Source organism: Hyperolius riggenbachi, chromosome 2 (genome assembly GCF_040937935.1).
Source record: "Hyperolius riggenbachi isolate aHypRig1 chromosome 2, aHypRig1.pri, whole genome shotgun sequence".
NCBI classification, from domain to species: Eukaryota; Metazoa; Chordata; class Amphibia; order Anura; family Hyperoliidae; genus Hyperolius; species Hyperolius riggenbachi.
In genome coordinates this window covers 324,988,191-325,003,880 of record NC_090647.1, presented here as the reverse complement: position 1 = coordinate 325,003,880, position 15,690 = coordinate 324,988,191, and the positions used below count along the sequence as shown (strand labels likewise).

Below are 15,690 nucleotides of genomic sequence, written 5' to 3'. Positions count from 1 at the left end.
TTGGGTGCACTAAGTTGTTGTTTTTTTTTTTTTATGATCCAGCTTGCCTATTTCAACCTGAGGACTAGTAGTACACACAGGTAGTACTGTGGCCTATCTTCTGGACAATCAGTTATAATGGACTTTTTGTTCAGACATCCAATTGCTACGGAACTGATTAACTTCTTGCCGACCGCGTCACGCCAGTGGGCGTGGCCGCGGCGGCAGCCCCAGGACCGCCTAACGCCAATTGGCGTAAAGTCCTGGGGCTCTGTTTTGCAGGAGATCGCGCGCCTCCTGCTTGGGGGGCGGAGCTCCGCCCCGCCTTCAGTCTCCGAGCGGCTATTGCCGCTCGGGAGACTGTTAGACGGCGTGATCGATCACGCCGTCTATTTACTCTGTGCAGCGCTGCGATCAGCAGCAGCGCTGCACTGGGGACAGCCGTGTGACACGGCTGTCCCCATGGGGGACAAGAGAGCGATCGGCTGTCATAGGCAGAAGCCTATAAAAATCCATTAACCCTTCGCACACTCACATGCAAATGTTCAAACAAATGCATTTACAGATTCACTCATCCAGGCACAACTGTTATCCCTACAGCTAAATTAAAAGCCAGGGTTTTAGTTCACAGAAGAATGCATTCTTATGCTTAGTCACCTATACTGCGCAGAAGTACCCAGGTAAACATAGGTGTCCTAACTCTGGCCCTGTAACATGCATAGTGCAGACATGCAAACACATTCATTGCATCAAACCTATCAATGGATTAGGAGCACACATCCTAACTTCCTCTCCTGGGAAAGACGGTGCATCTTACCAATCGCACAAGGGAGCTAACGTTATGTGTCCACGTGCACCATGCGCATACACTAGCATAAGCTGTGTGCATGCTGACAAATACATACAGGGGAAGGAGGGAGTGCACTGAATTGGACCCTAGCCACAGGGGTCAGTAGTAAAATGGAAATACATATATCCAGGCACATCGCCTCCAGTCAGGACATTAAATAAATTATTAGGGAAAGGGAGAAGCCTATGACAGCCGATCGCCGTAATTGGCCGGCTGTGGGGAGGGAGGGAGCGAGGGAGGGAAGGGATTTAAAGGAAGAGGGTTTTTTTTTTAAAAAACGTCAACACAAATATTTATTAAAAAAAAAATAAACATGGGGGGAGCGATCAGACCCCACCAACAGAGAGCTCTGTTGGTGGGGAGAAAAGGGGGGGGGGGGAAATCACTCGTGTGCTGTGTTGTGCGGCCCTGCAGCTTGGCCTTAAAGCTGCAGTGGCCTTTTAAACTAAAAATTGCCTGGTCACTAGGGGGGTTTAGCCCTGCAGTCCTCAAGAGGTTAAAACCCTTGGTTATTTCCAAGAATTCATTACAATACTTCAATATAACTTGATTGTATTGTTCACTAAATTTTAAACAAATTTCAGCTTGTGCCTAGTAGGACCTACAGGGATCATGATACAGACCACCTGTGATTGGTTTCTCTATGATACTGTACAAAAAATCGTTCTGCAGTACCCACCTTAGCATAATTCCCTCCAGACGGATGGCTCGCTTCCAGTCTTTCAGAGTTGATTTTCCAGCCAGATGTACGAAGTGCTTGGGACTAATCATCTGGTCATTAAACTGAAAATACCATAGTAACAGCCAAATCAAAAACAAGTTGATCAAACATAAAAGCAGTTACAAAGGCGAATCCGTCGAGTGCTCATTAATTCACCTTGACACATTTGACGTTGATCCCAGGGCAAACAAACTTCTTCCACAATAAAACTGCTTTGCTATCTCCACAAGTGATGGGGTATGCAATATCAATATCCTCATTTAACTCCACTGTACTTTCATCTGCAAGGGAAAGGATGCAACATCAATCCTGATACATAGCACTACATAGAATACCCCTGCTTCTGGATAGAGAAATACAGGGGCAAATTTATCAAGTAAGCAGCCACAAAAGCTGTAAAAGAGGCAGCTCTCAAGAGTAACCAGTCAGGATGCATATGGTCCATTTCCACAGAATGTGCATCGATCCAGTTTTTGGAATGCACGTGGGTTGCTTATCACACTTCTGTTAGCACTGCATTGCTGCTACGCGATTAACTTTTTTCCTTTAAGGACACATCCGAAGAAAAACAAAACAAGATCTGCTTACCTGGGACTTCCTCTGGCAGCCCATCTGTCCCTCGCCGCAGCTCCAGTGTCCCAGGGCCCCTCCGTTGCACTCCACGCAGTTGCGCAGAAGATGCCAACCTGGTGAGGTCGGCATCTGCAACGGAGGGGCCCTTGGACACTGGAGCTGTGGCAAGGGACAGATAGGTTGCCAGGGGCTGGAAGAAGCCCCAGGTAAGTAGGTTTATTTTTCTTCCTCAGACCTATCGTCGTTAAAGCTCTCTCCTTGCTGCAAGGAGAATTTAATAAAAACTTGGTGCTAGGGGATTCTTCTAAAGCGGAATTGACTCCACATAAAGCAGACTAAGGCCTGGGGCCCACTTGCAATGCTTGCTGATCGCCAGCAATGTGCTGCAACTGTGGAACCCCATGGGTGTGGCTCTGCTTGCAGCATTGCAATCTCATGGAGTGATCTTAAAGTGTTGCATGCAGCATTTTGGGAGCTATTGTATTAATGGCTGCAGAGCCAAACTGCAATCGCTTCGTGCCTTCCACAATTCTAAAATAGCATGTGCTTCGCGTTCTCTCAAAAAAGCGCCACAAGTGTACCCAGTGAGCTTCCCTCACTCACCATCTTATGTTCTACTACCGCAATAGATAACCCTTTCTCCCAACCTCCATCCAGGGATAGCCTCACCCGGCCGCCGGTGCTCACCCAGTGTGGTTCACCTCACCACATGCTTATGAACTATTTAAATAAGACGAGGGAGGCACTCTTGCTTGGCAATATATCTTATATTGTACACAAACATTTTCAAGCTCCTCACTCATCCTCAGGTGTACAACAAATGACATGAAAATAGTGTAATATATACACAACCTCATAACCTTAACTACATCCATCAAAAGGGTAAGGCCCAAACTGGGTCTAAACCCTTGATTATGCATAGTGCTCTTAAAGAGGTTGTATACATTGCACTATTTTCATGTAATTTGTTGTACACCCCAGGAAGAGCAAGGACCTTGAAAATGTTTGTGTACAGTATACAATATATTACCAAGCAAGAGTCTCTCTCTCTTCTTATTTGAACCATCTTAAAGTGAACCTCCGGACTAAAAATCAACTCAGCAGCACTGAAAAGGCCTGGTGTTTCTTTAACAGTTTCACGGCATCAGAACTTTGTTTCTCTTATCCAAGCCTCATTTTTAGCTGCACAGAAGAAAACTGCCAGGGCTTTTTCCCCTGATGCTGTGCAAAGCATGATGGGATTTCTGATGTTGTTGCTCTCGTTCTGCTGTGTTGGTTCAATTTTTTTTTTTTACATTTTTAATTTGACATTTGAAGCCTAGCGTGTGCAGCTGGGAGGGGTTATCAGGACACAGTACAGTTGGAACTGTGTCTCCTGCTCCTTGTCACCTCCTTTCAACCAAAAAGATGGCTGCCCCCATGACAAAGATGGCAGCCCCCATGAATCACAAACATTTGCCTGTTCTTTTAAAACAGGGTGGGTAAAAAATTATATTACCTATCTATTCTAATGAACATAACTAATGTAACTTAATGACAGTATGTTTGTTTAGGCTGAAGATCCCCTTTAAGTTCTATCTGGACTTTTCTGTTTATTGTTGTGCCTCATCCAACAAGTGTATAATTTGTGGTGGGGCTTTCGAGCACCGGTGCCACCAGATGAGGATTGGTGCAAATGTTTTAAAAGATACAGTAAGTAATTATAAGTTCTCACTTACCTAGTGTGTCACCTATTTTCAGAGTGTGAGCCTCAATGGACACAACAGCGGCATTGGTGTCAGACATCTCCTCATACATCCTACATGGAAAGAATTTTGTGTTTACACAGCCATGGAATAATCTATGCAAGTGTAATGTAAAGTAGAATAACACGAATGCATAAAACCACCACAACCAAAAGCAGCTTCCATACACGTTATAAAGTAACAATACATATTAAATCGTAGTTTTCTACCCACAGTCATAGCCATGAAAAGTACACAAAGTTCTGCTTTAATGGCACCGCACACTACTATAAGAACTAAGAGGAAATCTTGTGACTTACAGCAATAGAACAGGAACACAAGCCTGACTTAAAAGGACAACTGAGAGGGATATGGAGGCCGTCACCGCTGCTCTTTCTCCGCTGGGTTCCGGCAGGCTTCACTTCTTCCTGTCCCGACAGGAAGTTTAAACAGTAGAGCGTCCTTTACTGTTTAAACTTCCCCGGACAGGAAGAAGTGAAGCCTGCCGGAACCCAGCGGAGAAGGAGCAGCGGTGACACGCGCTGGCGGAGCAGGTAATGTATGCAGGGGGACGGCGGCAGCTTCACAGATTGTGATCGGATTCATGCTGAAATCAATTCACAATCTGTTTGCAGTAAAGGCAGCCATACGATCCCTCCCTGATCAGATTCGATCAGAGAGGGAACGATCTGTTGGCAAATTGACCAGTGTATGGCCACCTTTAGTCCTCGACCCTCAAACAGGCAGATCAGATGTTTCTGACTGAATTAGTCACACATTTGTTTCTGGTGTAATTCAGACACTACTGCAGCCAAAGATCAGCAGGGCTGCCAGGCAACTAGTAATGTTTAAAAGCAAAGAAACATGGTAGCCACCATATCACCATACCTCTCACTTCAATTGACCTAAGTTGCTTATGCCCAACAATTACTGCTACATACAGATATCAGGAAATCAATCCCTCAGGCAACAGTTTGGGCTATGGGCTGTATAGACACTGGACAGAGTGATAAACGCAGCAGAAAAGATCATCGGCGCCCACCTGCCCTCGCTAGATCTCCTCTACACCATGAGAATGAAGACAAGGGCCTCCAAGATCCTACTCGACCCCTCCCACCCGGGCAGACGCTACTTCGAGACCCTTCCGTTGGGACGTCGGCTCAGATCCATCCCCACCAAAACCACTAGGCGCATGAACACCTTCTTCCCCCAAGCAGTCCACCTGTTGAACTCACTGAACTCAAGACCCCCCCCACCACCGGGACACTCTACCCCCCAGGGCAACCGCCCCCCCCACAGCTGTTAATTCTGACCCCTCAAAGACTAACTGTGTTGCTCCATATATCTGCATGTATGCTTTGCTTTGCCTTGCTTATGTTTGCCGAGTGGTATATGTTTGCCGGGTGTTGTATGTTATGTATTTTATATGTTCCTGAACTGCCACTTGCCATGTGAACCACAAGCAATTCCGGGCTCACCAATCGGTGTGCTTGGCGACAATAAAGATGATTCTGATGATTCTGATTCGGATGTTTATGCAACACTTGAGAATCCTGTACACACAGTAGATCCCTTGAGCGATATGGTCCTTACGGCTGCTTTGGCCTAGAGTCCTCTGGCGTGTGTACCTTTTTTCAAGCATGTGTCTTTTCCAATTTTGTCTAAAGCACATAGACAGGAAAAAATAGCTACCAGATCCATTATAAAAGCAGAGAGCATCATGAATGGTGATAGACCATTAGCGTAAAACTAAGGTAAAGGAAAACAGCTCAATGTGTTATGTCAAAATACTAGCAATTTTAAAGTTCTACTCTTATTGTAAATATTAGAATTACAATGTATGAACAGGTTCCCATAGTTTTTCCACCACTTCTCCCCTACCCTCTGAATGTAAATACAGCATATCGAGTGGGGGGGGGGGGGGACCGCATTCCAAATACAGTTTTATCCAGGCTGTAAGATGCACCTAGGTTTAGAAGCCAAAACTCAGGGAAAAAAATATATACTAAATCTGGTGAAGCTGAGGCAGCGGCGAAGAGAAGATGCTTATCCTAACTGAAGACCACAGGAAAGGGACACAAGGAGCGCGGCGGCGGCGGCAAGCATGGAGGACCCGGATAAGTTGAGGAAGCCACAGGAGAAGAGGTGCCCGCTTACTTGAAGATGAATGGAGCAAGGAGATTTGGGCACAGACGGCGCCACCAGCTGGTAGATGAATTACATCTTTCCCCATTATCCACGGGAGGCTGGAGAAGGAATAGTAATTAATTCTACTGGGACTTTTGCAGGAGCAGGGTGAGATTTTTCAGCTTTACCTGCACCCGATAGATAGATAGATATACATATTAAACTCTGCTAGTACAAGTGTTGCTATTAACTTTGCTAGATAGACCTATACTTGAGTCAATAACAAATGTCAGCTTAACCACTTGAGGACCTAGGGCTTTCTACCCCTTAAGGACCGGCCACTTTTTTTCCATTCAGACCACTGCAGCTTTCACGGTTTATTGCTCGCTCATACAACCTACCACCTAAATGAATTTTGGCTCCTTTTCTTGTCACTAATAAAGCTTTCTTTTGGTGCTATTTGATTGCTCCTGCGATTTTTACTTTTTATTATATACATCAAAAAAGACATGAATTTTGGCAAAAAAAATGATTTTTTAACTTTCTGTGCTGACATTTTTCAAATAAAGTAAAATTTCTGTATACATGCAGCGCGAAAAATGTGGACAAACATGTTTTGGATAAAAAAAAAACCCAGTGTATATTTATTGGTTTGAGTAAAAGTTATAGCGTTTACAAACTATGGTGCAAAAAGTGAATTTTCCCATTTTCAAGCATCTCTGACTTTTCTGACCACCTGTCATGTTTCATGAGGGGCTAGAATTCCAGGATAGTATAAATACCCCCCAAATGACCCCATTTTGGAAAGAAGACATCCCAAAGTATTCACTGAGAGGCATAATGAGTTCATAGAAGATATTTTTTGTCACAAGTAAGCGGAAAATGACACTTTGTGACCAAAAAAAAAAAAAAAAAAAAAAAGTTTCCATTTCTTCTAACTTGCGACAAAAAAAAATGAAATCTGCCACGGACTCACCATGCCCCTCTCTGAATACCTTGAAGGGTCTACTTTCCAAAATGGGTCATTTGTGGGGTGTGTTTACTGTCCTGACATTTTGGGGGGTGCTAAATTGTAAGCACCCCTGTAAAGCCTAAAGGTGCTCATTGGACTTTGGACCCCTTAGCGCAGTTAGGCTGCAAAAAAGTGCCACACATGTGGTATTGCCATACTCAGGAGAAGTAGTATAATGTGTTTTGGGGTGTATTTTTACACATACCCATGCTGGGTGGGAGAAATATCTCTGTAAATGACAATTTTTTAATTTTTTTTTACACACAATTGTCCATTTACAGAGATCTTTCTCCCACTCAGCATGGGTATGTGTAAAAATACACCCCAAAACACATTATACTACTTCTCCTGAGTACGGCGATACCACATGTGTGGCACTTTTTTGCACCCTAACTGCACTAAAGGGCCCAAAGTCCAATGAGTACCTTTAGGATTTCACAGGTCATTTTGAGAAATTTCGTTTCAAGACTACTCCTCACGGTTTAGGGCCCCTAAAATGCCAGGGCAGTATAGGAACCCCACAAATGACCCCATTTTAGAAAGAAGACACCCCAAGGTATTCCGTTAGGAGTATGGTGAGTTCATAGAAGATTTTATTTTTTGTCACAAGTTAGCGGAAAATGACACTTTGTGAAAAAACACAATTAAAATCAATTTCAGCTAACTTGTGACAAAAAATAAAATCTATGAACTCACCATACTCCTAACGGAATACCTTGGGGTGTCTTCTTTCTAAAATGGGGTCATTTGTGGGGTTCCTATACTGCCCTGGCATTTTAGGGGCCCTAAACCGTGAGGAGTAGTCTTGAAATGAAATTTCTCAAAATGACCTGTGAAATCCTAAAGGTACTCATTGGACTTTGGGCCCCTTAGTGCAGTTAGGGTGCAAAAAAGTGCCACACGTGGCATCGCCGTACTCAGGAGAAGTAGTATAATGTGTTTTGGGGTGTATTTTTACACATACCCATGCTGAGTGGGAGAAAGATCTCTGTAAATGGACAATTGTGTGTAAAAAAAAATCAAACAATTGTCATTTACAGAGATATTTCTCCCACCCAGCATGGGTATGTGTAAAAATACACCCCAAAACACATTATACTACTTCTCCCGAGTACGGCGATACCACATGTGTGGCACTTTTTTTGCACCCTAACTGCACTAAGGGGCCCAAAGTCCAATGAGTACCTTTAGGATTTCACAGGTCATTTTTGTTTCAAGACTACTCCTCACGGTTTAGGGCCCCTAAAATGCCAGGGCAGTATAGGAACCCCACTAATGACCCCATTTTAGAAAGAAGACACCCCAAGGTATTCCGTTAGGAGTATGGTGAGTTCATAGAAGTTTTTATTTTTTTTGTCAAAAGTTAGCGGAAATTGATTTTTATTGGGTTTTTTTCACAAAGTGTCATTTTCCGCTAACTTGTGACAAAAAATAAAATCTTCTATGAACTCACCATACTCCGTACGGAATACCTTTGGGTGTCTTCTTTCTAGAATGGGGTCATTTGTGGGGTTCCTATACTGCCCTGGCATTTTAGGGGCCCTAAACCGTGAGGAGTAGTCTTGAAACCAAATGTCGCAAAATGACCTGTGAAATCCTAAAGGTACTCATTGGACTTTGGGCCCCTTAGCGTACTTAGGGTGTAAAAAAAGTGCCACACATGTGGTACCGCCATACTCAGGAGAAGTAGTATAATGCGTTTTGGGGTGTATTTTTACACATACCCATGCTAAGTGGGAGAAATATCTCTGTAAATGACAATTGTTTGATTTTTTTTACACACAATTGTCCATTTACATAGAAATGTCTCCCACCCAGCATGGGTATGTGTAAAAATACACCCCAAAACACATACTACTTTTCCTGAGTACGGCGGTACCACGTGTGACACTTTTTTGCAGCCTAGGTGCGCTAAGGGGCCCAACGTCCTATTCACAGGTCATTTTGAGGCATTTGTTTTCTAGACTACTCCTCGCGGTTTAGGGCCCCTAAAATGCCAGGGCAGTATAGGAACCCCACAAGTGACCCCATTTTAGAAAGAAGACACCCCAAGGTATTCCGTTAGGTGTATGGCGAGTTCATAGAAGATTTTATTTTTTGTCACAAGTTAGTGAAAAATGACACTTTGTGAAAAAAACCCAATAAAAATCAATTTCCGCTAACTTTTGACAAAAAATAAAATCTTCTATGAACTCGTCATACACCTAACAGAATACCTTGGGGTGTCTTTTTTTCTAAAATGGGGTCACTTGTGGGGTATCTATACCGCCCTGGCATTTTACGGGCCCAAAACCGTGAGTAGTCTGGAAACCAAATGTCTCAAAATGACTGTTCAGGGGTATAAGCATCTGCAAATTTTGATGACAGGTGGTCTATGAGGGGGCGAATTTTGTGGAACCGGTCATAAGCAGGGTGGCCTTTTAGATGACAGGTTGTATTGGGCCTGATCTGATGGATAGGAGTGCTAGGGGGGTGACAGGAGGTGATTGATGGGTGTCTAAGGGGGTGGTTAGAGGGGAAAATAGATGCAATCAATGCACTGGGGAGGTGATCGGAAGGGGGTCTGAGGGGGATCTGAGGGTTTGGCCGAGTGATCATGAGCCCACACGGGGCAAATTAGGGCCTGATCTGATGGGTAGGTGTGCTAGGGGGTGACAGGAGGTGATTGATGGGTGTCTCAAGGTGTGATTAGAGGGGGGAATAGATGCAAGCAATGCACTGGCGAGGTGATCAGGGCTGGGGTCTGAGGGCATTCTGAGGGTGTGGGCGGGTGATTGAGTGCCCTAGGGGCAGATAGGGGTCTAATCTGATAGGTAGCAGTGAAAGGGGGTGATTGATGGGTAATTAGTGGGTGTTTAGGGTAGAGAACAGATGTAAACACTGCACTTGGGAGGTGATCGGACGTCGGATCTACGGGCGATCTATTGGTGTGGGTGGGTGATCAGATTGCCCGCAAGGGGCAGGTTAGGGGCTGATTGATGGGTGGCAGTGACAGCGGGTGATTGATGGGTGGCAGTGACAGGGGGTGATTGATGGGTGGCAGTGACAGGGGGTGATTGATGGGTGATTGATAGGCGATTGACAGGTAATCAGTGGGTTATTACAGGGGAGAACAGATGTAAATATTGCACTGGCGAATTGATAAGGGGGGGTCTGAGGGCAATCTGAGCGTGTAGGCGGGTGATTGGGTGCCCGCAAGGGGCAGATTAGGGTCTGATCTGATGGGTAACAGTGACAGGTGGTGATAGGGGGTGATTGATGAGTGATTGATGGGTAATTAGTGGGTGTTTAGAGGAGAGAATAGATGTAAACGCTGCGCTTGGGTGATGATCTGATGTCGGATCTGCGGGCGATCTATTGGTGTGGGTGGGTGATCAGATTGCCCGCAAGGGGCAGGTTAGGGGCTGATTGTTGGGTGGCAGTGACAGGGGGTGATTGATGGGTGATAGGTGATTGGCAGGTGATTGACAGGTGATCAGTGGGTTATTACAGGGAAGAACAGATGTAATTAATGCACTGGTGAATTGATAAGGGGGGGGGGTCAGAGGGCAATCTGAGCGTGTGGGCGGGTGATTGGGTGCCCGCAAGGGGCAGATTAGGGTCTGATCTGATAGGTAAAAGTGACAGGTGGTGATAGGGGGTGATTGATGGGTAATTAGTGGGTGTTTAGAGGAGAGAATAGATGTAAACAATGGATTTGGGAGGTGATCTGATGTCGGATCTGCGGGCGATCTATTGGTGTGGGGGGGGGGTGATCAGATTGCCCGCAAGGGGCAGGTTAGGGGCTGATTGATGGGTGGCAGTGACAGGGGGTGATTGATGGGTGATTGACAGGTGATCAGGGGGGATAGATGCATACAGTACATGGGGGTGGGGGGTCTGGGGAGAATCTGAGGGGTGGAGGGTGATCAGGAGGGAGCAGGGGGCAGGGGGGGGGATAAAAAAAAATTGCGTTGACAGATAGTGACAGGGAGTGATTGATGGGTGATTAGGGGGGTGATTGGGTGCAAACAGGGGTCTGGGGGGTGGGCAGGGGGGGGTCTGATGGGTGCTGTGGGCGATCTGGGGGGGGGGGGGGGAATCAGTGTGCTTGGTGCAGACTAGGGTGGCTGCAGCCTGCCCTGGTGGTCCCTCGGACACTGGGACCACCAGGGCAGGAGGCAGCCTGTATAATACACTTTGTAAACATTACAAAGTGTATTATACACTTTGTATGCGGCGATCGTCGGGTTAACATCCCGCCGGTGTTCCGACGTGATAACCTACACGTCGAATTTGCCTACATCCACTGTCAAACGTATACCAGGAGGATTAGGGTTAGGGTTGGGGGAGGGGAAGGGATAGTAAAAGTCTATGGGATGTAGGTTAGTTCGACGTGTAGGATAAAGTGTTGGAGCACCGGCGCTTCCGTATGGCCGGCGGGATGTTGCGGCGGGTGAGCGGCGCCAGGCGGAGGATCGCGTCACGGATGACGCGATCGCTCCGCCCATGCCCCTACAAGGACCGGCGCCATTTGTCTATACGGCGGTCCTTGCGGCGTCCACTTCCCGGCCGCCTCTGTGCGTTAGGCAGTCGGGAAGTGGTTAAAAAGTTTTCCAGAGATGTTGGCATTAAAGGATTTGACACTTACCCCAGTCTTCCTCCAGCCTCATGAGCAGATATGCATCCCACGGCATTCTCCCGAGTGCCTCCGTTCAGCCACAATCACTCACGGTAATCTGGCTCAGACGCACCAATCGCTACACTATTCGGCCAGTCACAATTTTTCTTGCTGTGTTTAGAGAATTGTTCACTATGATGTTTCCTGCTGGGTTCCTAAAGAAGACTTCTGCACCCCTACTTACTAGATCCTTACGAACTACAAAATGACATCACTTTTGTCTACAACCACCACCTAGGATTGAAAATCATTGTGGCCAAACATGCTACACAGGGTCCAATTTAGTGATTTGATGCAAATGATATCTGCATCTATGTACACAATTTGAATAATAAAACCCAGCAAAAAATAAATTGTATATGGTTATTGGGGTTGTAATTTAGAATCACCTACCCATGAGGAATAGGTTGCAGCTGCAGGATAACCTGAGTCTTGGTGTCTTCAGGATCCTCACCTTCAGTGCAGTCACTAGGAATCACCACAACGTCCCCCATTGGAACATTTACTTCAGCATTAGCCATCTGAGTCACATGGGTGGGTAAGGCTCATTCACTTATCTATAAACGATCATCAGCGTTGGTTATTAACTTTCTCCACTAAACGTGTCCATATTTCAGATCCACATCAAATAAATCACAGTAATCATAAATAATTTCCATTACGTAAACACATTTATGCCAACCTTCAGACACACACTGTACTTTTGATTGTACGTACGGCTGTTACTCAAAGACACTACAGAAGAAAAACAAACAAAAAAATCTTCACAAGCCATAACAATATCACACCTGCTGCTCTAGGCTTTCTTCAAAGAAGCTGTGGACAAGCTCCTGATTTCACACGATCCTGTGAATTGGCACATTTCACACGATCCTGTCACCCTCGACCACCTAGTCTTGCTCTTCCCGGTCTGTACTTCTCAGCTCAACTCTACGGGATTGTCCGGATCCCACAGAGCGCGCATGCGCTGTTCACACCTACTGAGGAAGCGCGCAACAAAGACTTCCGGTCAGATGAGCGTATGCATGAGGCGTGTCCTCGTCTCAGCTAATAGGAGCCGTGCAGCACAAATAATTGTTAAAAATCGAAAGTTCCCCATTAGTGATGGGAATTCCGGCTCTTCTTGGAGAATCGGCTCTTCTGAATCGTCTCCCATTAAAGAGCCGGCTCTCAATCGGCTCTTCATTAAATATCACTAGACTCCACTCAGAATCGGAGTAAAAGCCCCGCCCCCATCTCCATGACAACTCCAGACTGCTTCTTTTGCTCAGGCAATCCCTCCTGCTACTGCTCTGCTCCGCCTCATACACAAGCTGCACGAGGAGGACTACATCTCCCAGCATGCCTCAGCGCCCTTTATTACACAGCAAACCAGAGCTGTGTGGGGCGGCTGAGGCATCGGCTCTTTCGTTCACAGCAAAGAGCCGGCTCTTAGAGGACCCATCACTATTCCCCATTTGTTGCAATGTTCTTCAAGACTGGGGTTTAAATTAGAGATGGGAAGTTCGGATCTTTTCAATGATCCGGACGATTCGAATCTCGGATCATTTTACTAGAGATGCGAAGTTCGGATATTTTCAATGATTCGAATCGGATCATTGAAAAGATCCGGATCTTTGATCCGAATCTCGGATCATTTTACTAGGAAAGCATTTGGGGTGTGAAATGACTAGCAGGACAGGACTTTCCCTGCAGTGGACAGACAGAGAAGGGGAGGGGAGGTGGACGGGCAGAGAAGGGGAGGGGGGTGGAGAGATAGAGAAGGGGGGGATGGTGGACAGAGAAGGGCAGGTAGAGAACAGAAGGGAGGAGGTGAACGAAGAGGGGTGATGTTACCGTACTCAGCAGCGGGGCCTCCGTCCTGGGCGTCCTGTGTCCACGCGCGCGCGCGGGCGTGCGCTTTCATTTATTCATTATGACTTCCGGGGACGCCGCTATGGAGTACGCATGCGCGCGCGCATGCGTCCATCTGTACGCGTCTGATGCGCATGTGCGTACGCGTCAATGCGCGTGCGCGTACGCGTCATCACACAATCTGGCGCCAGATTCAAATGCACTATTTAAGGAGGTCTGGTGGCAGCATTCAGTGCTGTTACTTCATTACAGCTTGTTTGTGTATCACTAGCGTTACTCTGTTCCTGATCTCTGGTATTGACCTCGGCTTGTTCCTGACTCCGATTACGCCTGTTTGCCGCCTGCCTCGACCTGTGCCTGTTTACCCGATTACGCCTGTTTGCTGCCTGCCTCGACCTGTGCCTGTTTGCCCGTGTACTTCTGTCTGCCGCCTGCCTCGACCTGTGCTACGTTCCTGACTTCGCTTCCAAGTCTCTCACAGCGGACTCGGTTGTTCTCTCTGCCTCCGGTGGGGCAATCCCAGGGGCCGCGACCTGGTGGCTACCAGGCAGCTAAAGTAGTCCGTTGCCCGCTAGGGGTAGCGGCCCATCATCCCTTGCGGGGTGCTCTGGTGAAGACCCGTAGCCACTTAGACTCCGCGCCCTGGGAGAGCCCGCGTCTACCACTGGTGTCAGGGTCAACAGCCGTCTGTCCTCGTAACAGCAAGTAACAGCCAGAATGGAGTCCACGAGAGCTGAAGGAGGTACACCTACTATGGAAGATCTCTGTCGACTGGTCGCCGACCTATCTATCTCTGTTCAAAGTACGCGTCAAGACTTTGCTCGCCTGGAAAATAGGGTCCAGTCACTTTCTCCTGCTCCAGTCATGCCAGCTCCTGCTCCTGTACTTGTTCCTGCACCTGAGCCTAAGATTCCGCTACCTGATAGGTTTGCTGGTGACCGTCGCAAGTTCCGGCAATTCCGTAGTGCCTGCTCACTTTACTTCTCTCTCAAACCACGAAGTTTCACTAATGAAGAGATTAAAGTGGGTACCATCATATCCCCTCTCCAAGATGAACCACAGGCATGGGCCCTACGTCTCAGAGATCAACAAAGTCCTCACTTGGCCAGCACAGAAGCATTATTCAAGGCTCTAGCAGAGATATACGACGACCCTCGTCTGACCGCTTCTGCTGAATCTGCTCTTCATAATCTACAACAAGGCAAGAGACCAGTAGAGGACTATGTCGCAGACTTCCGGCGACTAAGTGTCGACACTGAATGGAACCAGGCAGCCCTTCGTCACCAGTTCCGACTAGGTCTCTCAGACCAGCTCAAAGATGAACTTGCTCGAGTGGGGGTTCCTGATACCGTAAATGAGTTGGTGTCACTGGTCACCCAAATTGACAGGCGTCTGAGAGAGCGAAAAATGGAGCGAGCTGGTCGTACTCTCTGGAGCTCTCCAAGTTCTCTGCCAACAGGTTATCCATCTCCAGTTTCTGAGCAAACGACCTCTAGTTCGGCAGAAGATCCAGAACCGATGCAGCTTGGACTAGCTCGACCCACTCTGTCTTCAGAAGAACGACAACGGAGGCGCCAGGCGAACTTATGCTTATACTGTGGAGCCTCCGGTCACTTTCTCAGAACCTGTCCCGTCAGACCTGTAGGTGAGGAGGAGTCTTCTTTAGATACATCTACAGTACCTTTGCCCGTCCCTGGTGCTTATGTGTCCCTTACCTTGTCGTTACAGGCCCCAAGAGGACCACACGAAATTAAGGCCATAATAGATTCCGGAGCATGTAGTTGTTTCATTGACATTAATCTGGCCTGTCAATTACAGCTTCCGCTCAAGACCAAGATAAAGACTTTAAACATCTGTCTCGCAGATGGATCCAAGATGAAAAGTGGGCCAATCACTCAAGAAACTGCTCCCTTGCTTGTCACTGTTGCTGCTGATCATTCGGAGTACATGACTTTTGATGTTATCCATTCTCCTCTGTATCCTATAATCCTGGGTATGCCATGGTTACAAGCCCACAACCCTCTCATCGACTGGTGTTCAGGAAAAGTTTGCTTCTCTTCTCCATATTGCTTGCAAGCTTGCTTTTGTCCCTCTTCTTCTGTGATGTGCATCAAATCAGAGACTCTTGACAGTATCCCTGAAGCATATAGGGAGTTTGCCGATGTATTCGACAAAAGAGGAGCTGACCAG

General features: G+C 46.8%; 1 protein-coding gene across 1 annotated transcript in view; it reads right to left on the bottom strand.

Moving 5' to 3' along the window:
* GMEB1 (glucocorticoid modulatory element binding protein 1) overlaps positions 1 to 12,647 on the bottom strand; it is a 35,081-nt gene extending 22,434 nt beyond the window's left edge. Inside the window, exons 1-5 of the mRNA XM_068269267.1 lie at positions 12,435 to 12,647; positions 12,040 to 12,203; positions 3,842 to 3,921; positions 1,707 to 1,831; positions 1,509 to 1,612 (exon numbers count right to left, since the gene is read on the bottom strand). Of these exons, the coding sequence (XP_068125368.1) occupies positions 1,509 to 1,612; positions 1,707 to 1,831; positions 3,842 to 3,921; positions 12,040 to 12,167 (437 nt within the window). The 5' untranslated portion in view covers positions 12,168 to 12,203; positions 12,435 to 12,647. The remainder of the gene's footprint in view (positions 1 to 1,508; positions 1,613 to 1,706; positions 1,832 to 3,841; positions 3,922 to 12,039; positions 12,204 to 12,434) is intronic.
* Positions 12,648 to 15,690: the final 3,043 nt, after the last annotated feature.